The sequence below is a fragment of the Chionomys nivalis genome, chromosome 7 (genome assembly GCF_950005125.1).
Source record: "Chionomys nivalis chromosome 7, mChiNiv1.1, whole genome shotgun sequence".
In the NCBI taxonomy this organism is placed as follows: Eukaryota; Metazoa; Chordata; class Mammalia; order Rodentia; family Cricetidae; genus Chionomys; species Chionomys nivalis.
Window position 1 is genome coordinate 42,300,526 of NC_080092.1, and position 18,458 is coordinate 42,318,983.

The 18,458-nt window shown below is 49.5% G+C and overlaps 1 protein-coding gene across 1 annotated transcript in view; it reads left to right on the plus strand.

Moving 5' to 3' along the window:
- Positions 1–628: 628 nt before the first annotated feature.
- Drc3 (dynein regulatory complex subunit 3) overlaps positions 629–18,458 on the plus strand; it is a 31,300-nt gene continuing 13,470 nt past the window's right edge. Inside the window, exons 1-6 of the mRNA XM_057775684.1 lie at positions 629–822; positions 6,098–6,214; positions 7,895–8,061; positions 14,027–14,170; positions 16,675–16,794; positions 17,392–17,504. Coding sequence (XP_057631667.1) covers positions 663–822; positions 6,098–6,214; positions 7,895–8,061; positions 14,027–14,170; positions 16,675–16,794; positions 17,392–17,504 — 821 coding nt within the window. The 5' untranslated portion in view covers positions 629–662. The remainder of the gene's footprint in view (positions 823–6,097; positions 6,215–7,894; positions 8,062–14,026; positions 14,171–16,674; positions 16,795–17,391; positions 17,505–18,458) is intronic.

Consider the following 18,458-nt stretch of genomic DNA (forward strand, 5'->3'; position numbering starts at 1 on the left):
TGGACTTAGGGAACCAGCAAGTAAACACCTGCTGTGTCTTTGTCTATCCTTATCCTCTTCCTGCTGTCTATCCTTATTCTTTTCCTGCTGTCCACCTACCCATGTGCCTGGCGAGCGCTAGCTACATAGTTCCTCCCTACATGAGCAGTCAGCTCATTGATCACCCTCATCCTGAGACCCCAAAGTTCCCATTTCTTAAGGAAGAACATGAGTGGCCACCTTGAGTCAGTGACTCCTCCATGCATGACTGTCTGCCTGGGGTTGAGGTACTCCCAGAAAGGCCACTGCGGGCTGGCGCTTCCGATGATCATTGTCAGCGACTTGTACCAGGAGACCTAGGTAAAGACAGAAGGTCAGAGATTAGCCACAAGAAACCTGAGAACCACAGGCTAAGGAGACCCATGTGGGCACCAGCCCTGTGGGCCCAGGTAGAGACCCCACTGTGGTTGTAAAATCAAGAAGTGAACCTCTGCAGGTGGTTGCTGGGAAGGCTTAGGGCAGCCTTCCTGCAATGTGTTTGCCCCAAGGTACAGCAGGCAAGGGGCAGGAGCAGGCAGCTTGTGGCCTCCTAGCAGGCCATAACACCACGACATACACTGCCCAATTCTGTTCTCAGAGCAAAGGAAAAGTCTGTGAAAGAAGAACTCAATTTCTCAGGGAAGATGAGCCGGCCGTATGACTCGATGGACCCGAAGGTGATGGACGATGACATGCTCAAGGCAGCTGTTGGGGAGCAAGGCCCCCAGGAGGAGGCTGGGCAGCTAGCCAAGCAGGAGGGCATCCTCTTCAAAGATGTCCTATCCCTGCAGCTGGACTTCCAAAGTAAGTGCCTGGGTGCCAGGAGTGTGGCCTGGGGCAGCAGTGCCTCCCTGACTTTCTCAGCCCTATTTCAAATCCCCAGATTTTACAGAGTCAGGGATCAGTTCATAGAGTATGGAACCCACCAGACACAGGGATGGGGGTATGCATGCTGTATCAAATTCATCCAGAAGCTCCATAATTTTCCACAATACTCCTGATTCTGAATAAGAACAGAAAAAAATAAGATAGGATTGGCGTGCTCCAGATTTAAGTGAGCCCCCAGGGACCATGTTTTCTCTAGTGTCTAACCCCGTACTGACTTGAAATAGAGTCCTTCATATGGAATGAAATCCTTAAAATGGAGGGATCCCTTGTGGACAGAACCAAAGAGACCCCACATTTCTGGAGTCGGCACTGGAGGAAGTGCTTGGGGGGGATGGGTAGGGTGTCCAGAGAGAAAGGAAGTAGAGAGCCCTGAAGCAGGGAGGCACCTTGGGAGTGACAGGGCAGCCCAGTGGAAGCTGTGGCTGAGAACAGACAGAGACTTACTGTCTCAGTGTCCCTATCTGTGAAACAGGAAGTAGCTCCTTGTCTCAAGTTCTGGCTGGGAAGCTAAATGAGACATGTCCACAGTGCCTGGTCATGCTGGAAAGCCAGTGTGTGTGACCTAGTGAGCCAGGACAGAAGGAGTGAGAGGGAGGAGGGAGCTTAGCTTGCTACACATCTCAGTACTCGGGAGGCAGAGGCAGTAAGACCTCCAGTTCAAGGCCAGACTGGGCTACACCATGAGACCCTGTCTCAAAAATATAAGGACTGAGCAGGGGGTGGCTGGTTCAGTGGTTAAGATCACTGCCTTTCCAGAGGATCCAGGTTCAATTCCCAGCACCAACATGGCAGCTCAGTCATCTGTAACTCCAGTCCCAAGGATCCAATGCCGCCTTCTGGCCTCCACAGGCATTATATACATGTAGTACACAGACATATGTATGGGCCAAACCCCATGTATATAAAATAAAAGAAAGGAATATATATATGAACTGAGAAAATTGTTCACTGGTAGGAGGCTTATGATGCCTGAGATTCAATCCCAGTACTGCCAAAAAGAGGAGCAGGAAAAAGGAGGAGGTGGCCAAGGATCCTGAAGCCCTCTGTTTTCTGAGTAGGTGAGGACCCAGAAAGTGACCTGATGTCTTAGGCCGCAGCTGTCTAGGCATTTTGGTCAACATCAAAGACACAGGGTCCCTTGCCAAACCCTGGAACACCCAGGAGCAAGCAGACCTGGCCTTGAATAAGTCCACAGGACCCCTGGGTGTGGCTTCCAGGGATGTCCCAGGGTGGCAGCTTCCCTGGGAGGAGTGAATGAGGAGCAGCTACTTCCTCCCCTCCTCCCCCTCCCCGCCTAATGGGCATTCTACCAGTGCTGAGCAAGTGCCTAAGAGATGCCAGATGCTGTTCCAGGCACCCAGATATAGCACAGTCCAAAAGACAAAGAACCTTACCTTTGTGGAGTTGGTGTGAGGGAGACAAAGAAGACAAGGAAATTAGATCATTACAGGCAGTATGTGTTGTAGGGGAAAAGAAAGCAAAGAAAGGAGAAAAGGGAAATCAGAGTTGGGTGCAGTGTTTTCTACAGTGGCCAGAGCCTTGCCAAGGTGAGAGTTGAATAAATACTTAAGGAGATGAGGAGATCTGACGGTGTGTGTGTGTGTGTGTGTGTGTGTGTGTGAGAGAGAGAGAGAGAGAGAGAGAGAGAGAGAGAGAGAGAGAGAGAGAGAGAGAGAGAGAGGAGAGGGTGGGGAGGGAGGGGGCAACCAGTGGGAGGCCAAGAGGTAGGCCAGAGCCAGCCTGAGAAGGCTGCTGAGGAAGCCAGTGTGCGGACAGGCAGGGAGGTCATGTCGTCAGCAGGTGCTTGCCTTGGACAATGAAATGTATTTGGCTTTTATAGTGAGTTGGGATTGCCAATTATATTGAGTAGAAACAGGATAGAGTGGGACTTGAGTTTTCATAAACCCCTGCTGGCTACATGCAGGGGCTGGGGAAAACGGGAATCCAGTGAGATGGCAACTACTGTGATGATGATGGCCTTGCCAAGGTGTCGCTCACAGGAGTGGAACTGGTGGCTTCTGGGTGGGAAGTTCATTTGGAGCGGTCGGATATACCCTTGTTCATTGGGGTATCTGGGCCTTTCCATGTCAGCTGCTGTTGCCTAAGGGCAAGCCAGGTACAGGTGTGTCATAGCCTCCTACCTAAAGTGTTCCAGCTGGAAACCACCCAACAAAGGGTGAGTCAGGGCTGGGTTTCGGCCTGTCAGACAGCAGGGCCCCAGTAGGTGCCAGGAAAATCCAGACCAGAAATAGGAGGTGGCTAAAAGCCTTGGGCTGAACTGAGTACCACTTCCAGAAATATGTAGAGAAAGAAACAGAATTAGTTTGGGAAATCTGGTAGCAAATAGAGACCTAAACAACAGATTCTTGTACCACCTGTCCCTGAGGACATGGAGGAAATAGAAGGCACCACTCCAGCCTTAAGGGGAAAGCAATGGATAGATCAGAGGATCCTGTGTCCGCCAAGACCTGTGAAGGGTCAGAGTAGCCACACACACCGAATCTCAGAACCTCACCAACAGACCCCATCTCTTGGACAAATGTAAGCTGTCACTAGAATTTTGTTTTGTATTGGGGATTGAAGTTGGGGCCTTGGGCATGCTACCCAGGTGTTCTACCACTGAGTTATGTCTCCAGGCTTGTACCACCTTTTGCCTGGTGCCTGCAGAGGTCAGAAGGTGGTGTTGAATCCCCTGGAACTGGAGTTACAGATGGCTGACTATAAACCACATGTGGGGGCAGGAACCAAACCTGGGTCCTCTGCAAGACCAAACAAGGGCTCTTAACCACCAAGTTGTCTCCCCACCACCTTACCTGCCCCAGGTTCTCTTTTTTTTTCATTTTGAAACAGGCTCTCACTGAGCTGACTGGCATTAAACTTGTTAGCCTCCTGACTTAGCCTCCTGAGTAGTTAGGATTATAAGCCTCTAGCACTAGTCCCAGCTGGATCTTACTGCATACCCCAGGCTAGACTTGCAGTCCTGATACAGGTGTGCACCCCCATGCCAGGCTCTTAATAGTCCTTTGAAAACTGCCTTCACACCTAGATCATTTCATGTCTTTAAATGAGTATAGTCTAAGACTAAAGTTTTGGAATAACGGGGTGTGATGGCTATTCTTGGTTGTCAACTTTACAGCCTCTGGAATTAACTAGAACCCAAATGGCTGGGCACACCTGTGAGGGAATTTTTCTTAACTAAATCATTTCAAGTGGGAAGACCAACTTTTTCTGTTTTTGTTTGTTTGGTTGTTTTTGTTTTGTTTTGTTTTCGAGACAGGGTTTCTCAGTATAGCCCTGGTTGACCTGAAACTCACTCTGTAGACCAGGCTGGCCTTGAACTCACAGAGATCTGCCTCTGCCTCCTGTACCACCATCACCTGGCAGATTAATTTCTTTTTTTTTTTTTTTTTTTTTTTTTTTTTTTTTTTTTTTTTTTTGGTTTTTCGAGACAGGGTTTCTCTGTGGCTTTGGAGCCTGTCCTGGAACTAGCTCTTGTAGACCAGGCTGGTCTCGAACTCACAGAGATCCGCCTGCCTCTGCCTCCCGAGTGCTGGGATTAAAGGCGTGCGCCACCATCGCCCGGTTTGGCAGATTAATTTCTAATCCAGATCTTTTAGTCTGGGCCACACCATCTGCTGGTAGCCTATATAAGGACAAGGAAGCTCTTTTTTTTTTTTTTTTTTTTTTTTTTTTTGCCTGCTTGCCCTTACTCTGCTGGCAAGTCTATTCCTTCACTGGCATTAGAATTCCAGCATATACTGAAGACCAACTGAGGCATCCAGTCTTATGAATTGAACAACTATTGGATTCTTAGACCTTCTCTTTCCACTGTGGCTTCTAAGACTGAACTCAGGTCATCAGATCCCACAGCAAGCACTTTACCTACTGTTCTTTCTTTCTTTCTTTTTCTTATTTTGGGACAGGGTCTCATTTGTAGCCCTGGTTGGAACTGGTTATGTAAATCAGGCCTCCAACTCACAGAGCTCCACCTGCCTCTGCCTCCTGAGTGTGACAGCCGTTGTTGGACCAGCTGGACCACAGCCTGTAAGCCATTCTAATAAATCGTGTGTGTGTACATATATGTGTATACATATATACACACATATATGCTAAGAGCCAGTGTTCTATCTCTAGGTCATATATAAAAAGTACCCTGAGTGGGCATTTGGATATATAGACTTTGTGTGCATATATTGTATGTATGTAGGTGCACATGTATGCACACACATTTAGAGGCATATTTATTTATTTCTGTTCCTCTCTGTGTCTAATACAGAGGCTAGGGCAATAGCTCAACAGTTAAGAGCTCTGACTGTTTTTCTAGAGGACCTGGGTTCAATTACTAGAACTCACTGGTGGCTCACAACTGTCTGTAACTCCCGTTCCAGGGGATTTGATACCCTCTCCTGACCTTTACAGGGCATTGCACATAGCACACACAAGGTATACACATATACATGCATGCAAAACGCATATACATTTAAAATAAAAATAAAGGCAGAGTTGTTTTTTCAGTTTTGGAAAAGGCATAAAAACAAATAGAGTTCTTTACGCTGTATTTGCACACAGCAGCAGGCCTGTGTGTGGCTTATGAGGAAAGCTGGGAGGCACTGAATTTGTTCCGCTGACCTCTAAGCTTTACATACTCAATATGGGCTTATTTATACTATTCAGAATGCTTCTTGCTTCCAGTGACAAAAGTCAAGCTTTGGCCATTGTGACCTGCCCAGGGAAAGAATGGCTACATAGCCAGGGCGAGTCTTCTAACTGCAGGGTCTCTTTGCTGCCAAGCTGTCTGGGCCCTGCTTTCTGGTGTATGAGTGATCATCCCAGCAGCTGCTGTTTTATGCTCTCACACCTAGCGATATTTCTATCATGTGTTTGGAGATGGATTTTTTTTTTAATTTGCTAGTCTAACTGGCATGGTGATGCAAGCCTTTAATCCCAGCACTTGGGAGGCAGAGGCAGGCAAATCTCTGTGAAGGCTGAAACCAACCTATTCTACATAGTGAGTTCCAGGACAGTCAGTATTATATAGTGAGGTCCTACACTCACATGCTCCTCCCTAGGTCGCTCTATGGAAGGCAGAGAGCTGTGGACATCTGTGGACGCCGTCTGAGTACATTTCAGTCTGCCAGGGCCCTGGCAGGAAGCCCCAGCCTTAGTCAAATCTGGGCTCTGCTTGTTTCAGACATCCTCCGCATAGATAACCTCTGGCAGTTTGAGAACCTGCAGAAGCTGCAGCTGAACAACAACATCATCGAGAGAATCGAGGGCCTGGAAAACCTCACGCACCTGATCTGGCTGGGTAAGGCCTGGCTCTGAATCTGCCTTTGTTAAAGGTGGCCCACTGCCAAGGACACCCATCGCCTCCCCGCAGAACAATCGCAGTGACACCCGGCTGCCAGCCTGTTGTTAGCCCAGGCACAGCAGAAATGCCCTGTCTGTTCAAAGCCTGGGGCTTATGCTGGGCAAAGCCTGACAGAGACGGGCTGCTGCGTACCGGGCAGATTACTCCATTCCACCTGCCATCCTGTCAGGTTGGTGGGCACAGGGGCAGCCCTGGACTGGCATTTACATTGGTACAGGTGAAAGCTGGCCATTATAATGAGCACAGCACATAGCCCTGTGCTGATTGTGGCCTGCTTACGTTTCATATGACTTTACTTGATCCATGCACCATCCCTCTCATTACAATTAATAAACCAAGGTGACAATAAGTTAAATGAGGGTCACAGGCTCCCTTGTAAATCTCTATTTGGTTCTAGAACTTTTGGCTTCACTGTCAAGGTCACTGGGGCTTGGCCTCTTAGGTGCCTCCCCATCTGGTGAGAGGCAGGAGAGCTTCTAAAGGACAAAAGAGGACAAGCTGAAAGCCCCTTAGAAACATCTTACTTTCTGGGTCCTGGGAGGTGCTTTAATGGCTTTTATTATCCAATCCAATGGCAAGGGAGATATAGGGCTGAGAGGAGCACGGGCAAGCAGCAGCTGAGCTAGGCTAACCCCACTCCTGCCTGTCTCAGCCCAAGGCACATGCTCCTCTATCTTGTCAGGCTTCCAGGGGCCATGAATACAGCTCTCAGCTGCAAAACACTCTCAGCTGTCTTTGTGCTGACGTTGGAAGCCACAGTAACCCCCCTTGTGGGCTTAAGGGGCCACTTCACAGATGCAGCCCCTGAGGCTCCAAGAGACTGGCTAGCCAGACAGAGTTGTGTGCTGTAGGTGGACAAGCAGACAGAACCGAGTCTTCTGACTGTGGGGCCCAAGTCTCGTGCTCAGGCACCCTTTGCTCTATCCTAGTTCTCATTAGCTCGGGTTCCTGGTCTCTGGGGTCCATCTGCATGACTAGGAGTCACCCAACTCTATAGGAGGTAAAATCAGTACCTCAACAGTGGGACAGGTGCCCACGCCAGCCCAGGTTCTGGGCAATACCCGATACCAGGAGCCAGCAGGCCTAACTGCCTCTTGGGGTAAAGCCATGGATCCTACAAGAGCACCTGCTTGACCGTTTACCCAGAGGGAGATTTGTATACTAACCACACTACCCTCCTGAACCAAAGCTTCTACTTCCTGACTGATCAAAGAGAAAGATTCCAAACCCCCACCTGCAAGTGTCAGAGGACATGCATGCAAACATGGGGCAGATGGAAATACCAAGCACATGGGAAGCAGGCTTACTAGAATGTTCACCAATACAAAGGAAAGGCCATCTCCCAGCTCTGCCCCCAACTACACCGCTTTAGACCCGCTGCTGGGTGTTCTCATTCCAGAACTGACAGGGCTGAGAAGTCTTCCCAGTTAGAGGGGAGCTGGCAGAACTGGGGAGATGATAGGCAGAAAGATGCAGCCCACAGTACAGCTGACACCCCGGGAGTCCCTGAGGAAAGCTGGTGCCTCGGCTCTGTGTCACTCCAACAGCTCTAAGCAGCCGGTGGTTTTGCTTCAGGACCATCCCTCCTCTAACCCCCAGAGTCCTCCTCCTTTCTAGATTTGTCCTTCAACAACATTGAGGCCATTGAGGGCCTGGATACCCTGGTCAACCTGGAGGACCTCAGCTTGTCCAACAACCGGATCTCCAAGATGGACTCTCTAGATGCCCTGGTGAAGCTGCAAGTGCTGTCACTGGGCAACAACCAGATTAGCAACATAATGAATGTGAGTACCAGGCCTGGGACCCATGCCACAGATGCCACAGGGTCGTGGGCTGCACCAGAGCAAAGGTGTGTGGTGGTAGACATAGTACACCCTTTTCCTAAAAAGATAAAACATAAAATTATTCCACAAGGGATTTGAAAACATGGAACGACCATGCTTAACATGACAAAACCTTCTCTGGGCACCAGGTTGTATGGCCTCGGCTTTGGTCCTATCCTGCTGAGTCTCATCCTTGGGTGACAAACCTTCACTGATGTGAAGTATATACTGGATGTATGTACAGATACATTGGTTCTGTACTTAGGGAGACAGAGGTGGCAATGTATGGTCCTTTGGGGGTTAACCAGTTATACCCATTTAATCTAGACAGAAGTGACAGGAAGTTAGTGTCTCAAATAACAACGAAGCCATCGCTGTGGATGGTAGGCGAGCAATCTAGGCACTAAGATGTGTCTGTATGACAGCTGACACTGTTGGGAGGTAGGCTGCCCCCAGTACACATCACAGTGGACTCCCAGTAGGGAAATACAGCCAAGACTCTGGTAACAACTACCGAGTGCTATCTCAGAGGTGACCCCAACGCTTCTCCAGCTCAGACATCAGTCCAGGGCTGTCTGACACACTTCTCTCTCTCTCTCTCTTTTGTTTTTTGTTTTTTGCTTTTTGAGACAGGGTTTCTCTGTAGCTTTGGAGCCTGTCCTGGTCTTGTAGACCAGGCTGACCTTGAACTCACAGAGATCACCCACCTCTGCCTCCTGAGTGTTGGGATTAAAGGCGAGCACCACCACCGCCCAGCTGCCTAATACCTTTCAACACTCCATTTCCACATATCAATCATTTGGCCTGGCTTCAGTCCCAGCCACACACATGAACAGAGATAGTGAGCCAAGGCAACGAATCACTGCCCACACTTAACTTGGTGCCTTGGATATTCATCAAAGCCAAACCAGAGAGGCAACATAGTCTTTCCTTTGCATGTCAGGCATGAAGATCTAAGCCCCTGTGAGGTGCAAGCCTTCCACAGCTCAGTTTTATTACCTGTCAAATAGAGGTGACAGTAGGCCACCCGCCTAAGCTCTACTCTACGTGAGGTGATAAGCAAATGTAGTAGATGCTAGGAGAGGTTGTTCTCTCTTCCTCTTCCTCCTCCTCCCCTCCCCCTCCTCTCTTGTCTGTGAACCCCACTGTAAGCCTTAAAGTCTTGTCTTTCCAGCCTCTGCCACCTGAATGGTGGATTACAAGTGAGCACTCGGCTCTGGAGCAGGTTCTTAACACATAGAAGCCTGTTGTGGCTGATCTCTCTGCTAAGAGAAGGTCAGAGATGAGAGTCAACCTGATTCCAATTCCTTAAGAGATAAGAGAACCAGGGTGTCAGGGTGTGGTGGTGCATGCCCTAGATCCTAGCACTCTAAAGCAGAAACAAGCAGATCTCTGTGAGTTTGAGGCCAGCTTGGTCTACATAGTAAGTTCCAGGACATCCAGGATTACATAGTGAGACCCTGGGGGGAGGGAGGGAGGGAGGGAGGGAGGGAGGGAGAGAGAGAGAGAGAGAGAGAGAGAGAGAGAGAGAGAGAGAGAGAGAGAGAGAGAGAGAGAACCTTCCATCTAGCCAAAGGAGGAAAAGGTGAGTGAGCAGCAGCTAGCAAGGCACCTGGGAAAGCCTGCATGGGAGTCAAGGGTGTGCAGGCAGCCTGGGAGCTGAGGTCTTATTGCAGACAGCAGCATGTAGAGGAGTGTCAGCATGAGGCATGTCCAGGGAAGGACATCCACCACTGCCAGGGTAGACTTGAGGGGATCATGTGACTGGTTAATCGAGCATAGTACCACCTAAAAGGGTAGCGCCTGAAAGAAAAGCCGGGCTCCGGCTGGCTGGAAGCAAAACTCAGGCAGGGACTTGAGTGCAGGTGGTTTGCCTGGGAGGAGACTTCTGGAAACTAGAGTGGACTGATGGAGAAAGGGAAAGTCAGCATTGGCTGTTGCAGAGACTACTGCTACCAGTGATGGGGACTTGATTCTAGTGGGCTTCAGGAATGTCTAGAACACCTTCCCAACAGGACTCCTTAATTGCTGGAGCTTGTCTGAGGACTCGTCTTCAATTCTGTCCCCAAGCAGCTAGAGGGTCAATCCATGGAGATTAGCTCCTTCCCAGCCTGCAGGTGGGCCTCTGGGGCCATGGAGACCCTGCTGACACAGGAGCCAGCAAAGGGGAGTGCTGCCGGGAGAAGTCTGTCCCAGCTGAAGTCAGAAGTAAGCTAAATATCTGCCACAAACAGGGGCACTTGGTGCGTGGTTAGTGGCCGAGCGGAGAAAGGGCTTATCAACAGGACTTGGGCTGGGCCATCCTTGCCATGTTTTTTTTCTGGCTGCTTATCCTTATGGAGTCCTTGTTTGTAAATGACAGGGCAGAGAGAGGGAAAAGTCTCTTCTCCATTGTCAGTGTTTCTTCGGTCTCTAGGCTATCACAGGCTCTGTACCTACCCTCAGACCATGTCATGTGTCAGCATAGCTAGCTGGGTGGCTCAAGTGAACAGCAGAGTAAATCAAGCATTGATTTGTCATTAGTATTGAAGTCTGCCTGGTAAGGGCCAAACCCCTGAGGATGTATAATCTCAGAGGTTTGCTGGGTACAACAGGTCAGAGCAATTAAACTCATCAGAGCCCTTCCCAAACTTGAGCCCCAGTTATCCAGTCTCCTCCCTTCTCTGTGAGATGGAGAGCCCTAGCCCTGCCCAGCAGGCTGACCAAGGAAGGCCTGGAAGGTGTAGCTAGCAGAGTCAGGCAGTGTTAGTTGCCACTTACCAGCTGGCTCTGTGTCCGTTCGCACATCTATAAATGTGATTAATAGTAGACCACAGGGTTGTTGTGAGGACTGGGTCGGTTGCGGTACTATATTCCTAATGCAGGACCCAGCGCATAGTATGTACACAGAAAATGATAGGCACTCAGGAATTTCCAGGTTCTGGATTAATCCCAAATAGCCCTTTTGTTTTCTTTCTTTCTTTCTTTCTTTCTTTCTTTCTTTCTTTCTTTCTTTCTTTCTTTCTCTTTCTTTCTTCTTTCTTTTTAAAAATTCATTTGTGTTTTTTAGCACTGCTAGGGATTCAATCCAGGGACTTGTGTATGCAAGACTCATGCGATACCACTGACCCAAGATTTCCAGCCTCAAACCTTGGTGTTGAACATTTAGCTTCAATCTCTACCTTAGTGTATCTTGCACCTGGGATCTCAGTGTGAATCATCATCTTTGGACACTGGAAACTTTAATGGAGCTAGGCCTTCCCCAGACCTGGACAAAAGAAGATGGAGAGGTTATGGAGGCTGCATTGGAATGCCCCACTCACCGGGCGGTGGTGGCGCACACCTTTAATCCCAGCACTCAGGAGGCAGAGGCAGGCAGATCTCTGTGAGTTTGATGCCAGCCTGGTCTACAAGAGCTAGTTCCAGCATAGGCTCCAAAGCTACAGAGAAACCTAGTCTCAAAAAAACAAAAAACAAAACAAAACAGAATGCCCCACTCTCAGCCAGAGACATTAGTGTTCCGTGCTCCCCTGCAGCAGCTGGGCAGGGTGAAGCCTCCTTGCTCTCTCCAGTGGGGTGCTGGGTACCAAGCTTTTTGTCAATATTCTAAATGCACTTATAGCTTACCTCCAAAGGAAGAGAAAAACAGTTCACCCTGGAAAACAACATGCAAGATACCTAAGCTAGCCGGGCGGTGGTGGCGCACGCCTTTAATCCCAGCACTCGGGAGGCAGAGGCAGGCGGATCTCTGTGAGTTCGAGACCAGCCTGGTCTACAAGAGCTAGTTCCAGGACAGGCTCCAAAACCACAGAGAAACCCTGTCTCGAAAAACCAAAAAAAAAAAAAAAAAAAAAAAAAGATACCTAAGCTATCTAGGCCAGGTGTCCTCTGGCCTAAAGGCCTTAGAGACCTGGCACCTCCTTCACCTAATCAGGCAATATTCCTTTCTGTGGCTTGACCTGGAGAAGCCTGACTGACACCCATTAGGCACTGGCTTCTTTGTCTTGGGTCTTTTCTATTCATTCGATAGCTAACTACACACTGTTTTGTGATTTATTTATTTGTTGAGCTTATTTTTAGTACCTACTGATTGTGTTAAAAACGCAGATAAGTGCCGGGCGGTGGTGGCGCACGCCTTTAATCCCAGCACTCGGGAGGCAGAGGCAGGTGGATCTCTGTGAGTTCGAGACCAACCTGGTCTACAAGAGTTAGTTCCAGGACAGGCTCCAAAACCACAGAGAAACCCTGTCTCGAAAAACCAAAAAAAAAAAAAAACAAAAAAACGCAGATAAGTAATCCTAACTCAGAGCACAGAAGCCTCAGTTCTACTTCCTCTTCCCCACACCTGAGCTTCTTCTGAGTTCCGCAAGTGAGCCTCCGGGCATCCTGTGTTCAAGCATATGTGTGGCTGTCACGTTTGTCCAGCTGTCCTTCAGGCACCTCCTTCAACTGACCGCTCTCTCCTCCAGTCAACACTGATCATCAGGCGGATCCACCCCTCTGCTGCATCACTCATCCGGTGGCCCTGGTTCTCTAGGGGAGCAGTCAAGGTTGTTTCCAAGTGGTGTCACTGCATGCAGGACGCAGTGTGTGTCTGTGATGTAGCAGAACAGGGTCCTCTATATCTGCACCAGTCTGTCGGTAAGGTAAACTCCTGGACTCAGGTTGCTAGATCAGAGGGCATCGTGAGTCTTTGCCAAACTTCTCTAGTGAAGCAGAACTGTTTACAGCTCCCCCCCCCCCGCAGAAGGGGCTGCCTGCTCATACCAACCAGAACTGTTTATAGACAACTCCCCCCCCCTCGTGCCAGAAGGGGCTGCCTGCTCACCCTTACCTACTACTACACATTTGTCAGCAGCTTTTTCTCTCTTTGGCTAAAAGATGTAAAAGGGCTCTTAACTTGAAAAATCTTTAGCAATTAAACCAGATACTGCCTTCTTCCATAAACAAGACTCCAGTGGCTTCCATAGTTCTTAGAACCCATCTAAATTCTTGCCAAAAGCCTACGTGGTCTTCCAGGAAGCAGCCTCTGGTATTGTCTCCCCATCTATCTTACGTCCTACCTGTCCCCTCCCCACTACTCTGTAGCCACCTCCTCTGAGTCCTGTTGGTGGCTATGCCAAACTCTCTGATGCCTCAGGGCCTTTGGCTTCTCTGAAGGTGTTCCCCCTGCTCTTCCATGGCTGGGTCTGAGGGTTTCTATTGCTGTGATAAAACACCATGACCAAAAACAACTTGGGGAGAAAAGGGTTCATTTGTTCACACATCCACATCACAGTCTGTCATGGAAGGAAGTCAGGGCAGGAACTCAAGGCAGGAGTCTGGCGGCAGGAGCTGATGCAGAGGCTGTGAGAAACCTTACCTGCCTGGTGCAGTGTTTCAATGTTGCTGTCATGCAAGCACAAGCCAAATGATCAATCTCCCCATTTCACTAAAACCAAAGCATAGGAAGGATAAGCAGCGCCCAGGGGAATGCTCTTCTTGCTGTTGTCCAGTGAATGAAAGGTGAGCCAGAAATCCAGCTGCATTTAGCATAGGCGACTTAGGACCTCCATGTGGTTTTACTGTCTAAAATATCACCCTTTAAAAGTGGTCACTCATTCAGTGACTGTTGTGCACCTTGTTGACTGCTTCTCATAGCTCATGTCATTTGCCTTCTGATGACACACTGCATCATTCTGCCCATCGTATAGAGGAGGGACTCAAGGCTCACACACTAGACAGATCATTTGCCAAAGTCACTCAGCTAGGATTTGAGCTGCCCTTGTCTGATTCTGAAAGCTTGTGGCTGGTCTCAGGACTAAAGTCTGACTCAGTAGCCACGAGCCGTCACCCATCTGTGTGGAAAGTGTCCTGGGCAGGTTGTAGACTCAGGAAGGGTGTAGCGGGGAGGAGCTGTCGTGTGTTACTCCAGTTCTGTGGCAGACCTCTGCTCCCCACTCCTCAGGTCATCTACCTGCGCCGGTTCCCATGCCTGCGAACACTCAGCCTCTCTGGGAACCCCATTGCCGAGGCAGAGGAGTACAAGATGTTCATCTATGCCTATCTTCCTGACCTCGTGTACCTGGACTTCCGGCGCATTGATGAGCAGGTGGCAAGTATCCCGGCTCTGTTCCCAGTTCTGCTATATAGTCTTTAGAGAGACGGTGAGGACATCTCCTCCCTATCTGTGGTTAAGAGAAGATGGTTCCTGGCTGAGTCCTCTCCCCACCTGTGCACATCTATTCCAGCAGTGGCTTCTCAAGGCTCCCCAGTGGCTTCCTGCAGGCCCAGGCCCCTTTTACATTTCATCCCAGGGCTACAAGGCAGCTGTGGTCTGTTTTCCAGGTGAAGACTTTAAGGACAGTAAAGGAAGTAGAATGATTCACCCACAGTCTCCCAGTCGGTTAGGGTCAGTCGAGGAGTTGGCTCCAAGAAGCTGGTCTTTCAGCCCCATTCTGGGCCAGCTAGTGTGTGTGTGTGTGTGTGTGTGTGTGTGTGTGTGAGAGAGAGAGAGAGAGAGAGAGAGAGAGAGAGAGAGAGAGAGAGAGAATTTCCCTCTCTCTGCTGTCTGCCTCTGCCCCCTCTCCCTTGTCATATATGAGTGTTTCTTTTGCTGCTCCCTCTGTACATATGGTTCAGTGTGTGAGGCCTTTAGTAGCAAGACTATGAAGTCTCTCTATATCAGGTGCCTGGAAACCCAAAGGCTGCTGACCTGCCCAGTTCTTCCCACAGGAAGTTGTGTGCCTCTGCTGAGAAAGAGGAACCTATATTGGCCATGCTGAGGAATTCAGGGGGTACCCAGGAAAGGTTATCTGGACAGAGGGGAGGGCTAGCTCCAGTGTCTACCCTGATCCTCTACAGCCTACAACAGGGAGCCCAACTCTGAGGAACAAGCTGGCATCAAAGCCAAGTCTTGTGCTGTTCACAGAACTAAGAGGAGTTAGAGAGCTTCTTCCCACCCCCACTGACTTCTCTGTGACAATATGAACCTGAGTATTTATCTTGTTCTTTGGTTTTGTTTGTGTTTTTGAGACCACAATCTCATGTGGTCCAGGCTGACCTTGAATTCGCTAAATAGCCAAGAATAACCTTGAACTCCTGATCCTTCTGCCTCAGTTTCCCAAGTGCTGAAATTACAGGGATACAATGCCTGGCTCTTAGATTTTTATTTCACAGATTTTTTTTAAGTTTTTTTTTTTTTTATTTTATGTGCATTGGTGTATTACCTGCATGTATGTCTGTCAGAAGCCTTGGTGCTGGAGAGTTACAGACAGGCGTGAGCTGTCGTGTGGATGCTGGGAATTGAACATGGAGCCAGTGCTCTTAACCACTAAGCCATCTCTCCAGCTCCAATTCTGACAGTGTGTCTGTGTAGGGGGCGTTTTATTTTTTATTTTTTTAAATTATTTATTTATTTATTTATTATGTATACAATATTCTGTCTGTGTGTATGTCTGCAGGCCAGAAGAGGGCACCAGACCTTACTACAGATGGTTGTGAGCCACCATGTGGTTGCCGGGAATTGAACTCAGGACCTTTTGGAAGAGCAGGCAGTGTTCTTAACCACTGAGCCATCTCTCCAGCCCCATAGGGGGGTGTTTTAAGACAGGGTTTCTCGGCCGGAGAGATGGCTCAGTGGTTAAGAGCATTGCCTGCTCTTCCAAAAGGTCCTGAGTTCAATTCCCGGCAACCACATGGTGGCTCACAACCATCTGTAATGAGGTCTGGTGCCCTCTTCTGGCCTGCAGGCATACACGCAGACAGAATATTGTATAAATAATAAATAAATAAATATTTAAAAAAAAAAAAAGACAGGGTTTCTCTGTGTAACTCTGGCTGTCCTGGAACTTGCTCTGTAGCAGACTGGCCTCAAACTCACAGAGATCTGCCTGCCTTTGCCTCCACCCCACCCCCCAGCCAATTCTGAGATTCTTAAATTCAATGAACAAGATGGCACACTCCTCTAACTCCAGCACTTGAGAAATTGAGGCAGGAGGATCAATAGTTTGGGCTCATCTTCAGCTGTTCTAACTGTCTCAAAAAACTGAAAACCAAGCGCCCCCTTTAAGCCTTGGTTTCATCTCAGAGCGGGGGTGGGGGGGTTCCTACAGTTTTCTTCTTGTAGACCCTTTTTGTCTGAAAAAACTTAACATGACTGTAGGTAAATACATATGCAAATCAAACATTTATTGATAATAAATCATAAACAAGTTTATTTTAAAACAATTCTTTGGTACATATAGAATTTTACCATGATTCAAAATAAATAATGAGTAAAAGTTCATAAGAGCAGAACTCTATCAAGCAGGCAATGGAACTCCCCTCTAACCCCAATGCCTGATCTCCTGCTGGTACCATAGAACTCAGGAAGGGGCCAGGGGCACGGCAGGCTGCTTCAGGGCAGGCTCTTGGAGCACCCCCAGTTCTGTGGTTCCCCTAATCTTAGGTTGCCTGGAAAGAATTAGGCATTCTCATCTCCAAGGCCCCGTGCCTTTCCCAGCTTTTATGAAAGATACCCTCCAACACACTGGCCATGCTCACGAGGCCCAAGGATGTGTGGCCGGAGGGACCAGATATCCTTTGGTAACAGTGCCTTTTCTGTTCCTGGGTCAGAAAGAGATGGCGAAGATAAAGCATCAGTATAGCATTGATGAGCTGAAGCACCGGGAGGCACAGATGCAGGCCCGGCTGGAGGCCGAGAAGGCCCAGCAGGAAAAGCTGGCGGAGCACAAGGTACCACACAGACAGCTGACCTGCCCTGGACACAGAAGTACCATGAGAGTGCTGGTCACATTAAGCAAAGATCCACAGGGATCCCCAGAACCCCAAAACTTGTAAGGCATACTGCGGCCACAGGACCCAACACATACTCCCTGCCTTGCAGGGCCCCTATCACCATGTCCAGAGGCAGCTCAGCCCAGTCCCCATCCCCCACCCCCAAGCCCAAAGAGACTGTCCTAAAAGCACTTGGTTCCAGTGACTCCTTTACTGAAGGCCATCAAGCTGTTTCCCATCCCATGCAGTCACAGTTTGGTTTTCAGCGCTGGGGCTCTGACTTTGTGGCTGTGCCTTGCTGGCTCCCTTACCACCAGCCCCAGCCCCCTATGAACCTCAGTAGAGCGGTAGGCCACTTCTTGGAAACAGCCTGCGGCTATATCTGCTGCACCTCTGTGCACATCCTCCCTGTGCCTGCAACCCCGCCACACACTTGCCTTCCTGGGAGGGAGGGCTGCAGCTCAGGTGCCATGACCCCCACAGGAATCCTTGGCTGCCTCCACCCTCCCAGGAGCCTGGCTCTGGGTCACCATGTCTGGGTATTTGAATCCACAGATGGCGTTCATCGACCACTTGGATGGCTCCTTCCTGTTTGACAGCATGTATTCTGAGGATGTGGAGGGCAACAAGCTGTCCTACCTGCCTGGTGTTGGTGAGCTCCTTGAGACATATCCTTTCTGGGTCACTGCTGCCTCTTCGGGTGCAGGCCTGGTCCAAGTACCGCCAGCTTACCTTGGGCAAGTTCATTTGACCCTGTACCTCAGTTTCCCCATCATTCATGTGAGACCCTGGTTGTTAAATCTCTGCTGGCTACATGTATGCAAAAGGCCATTCCAGCTACACCAGTTGAGTTTTGTGGGGCAGCGCTATCCAGATTTCTGCGGGCACATTGTGTGACAGCTGCTGGCTGGGTCTGCCATGCCCGGGAAGCTGGGTTTTCTGAGGTAGGAGTAGGGAGTGTTCTACGCCAAGGGTCTCCACTGGCTACATTACTGCTGTTGAGCCACATCCCCTTAAGCACATCTCCAGGTGACTGCCATTAGTAGCCCCAGAGGGTAAGCAGTTTGCACAGGATCACTCATCTGTATGGCCTAAGAGCTTGCATCTGTCCCCTAGCTAGCCAGAGCCGAGGATGCCATTGTCATATATAGCGGCAGTAGTCCTGAGAGCCAACCATGGGCTTCAGTGGAGAGAGGGAGATGGCGGGCACATCTAGGACATGGGGTGTTCTGAAGCAGAGGGCTCTGAGTTGAGACAGCCAGTCCCAGGTAGGTCTGTGGGCCACCAACACTGATGTCAACCTCCAGAAAACTGACAGGGATGGATCTCTAATAAAGGAAGTGTCATTTGGGAATATGTGAAACTAGAATTGCGATTTGGGAGCAGTCAGGATTCCCCAGGAATGAGAAGGGACCCCACTGTCCCATGTCACGGTGCCTGCAGCTGTCCTTTTCCTGGCTTGGGCTTGGGCGAGTACATGGCTGTCTGACCCTGTGATGGCTCCTATGTGAGACCCTCCATCAATGGCCCTCCCAGCTCCTCCGGGCAGCTTTGATGAGATCCTAAAGGCAGAGCCTAGACATCGGTGGCTGCATTGAATCTGACACCTTTCTTGGGAGGTC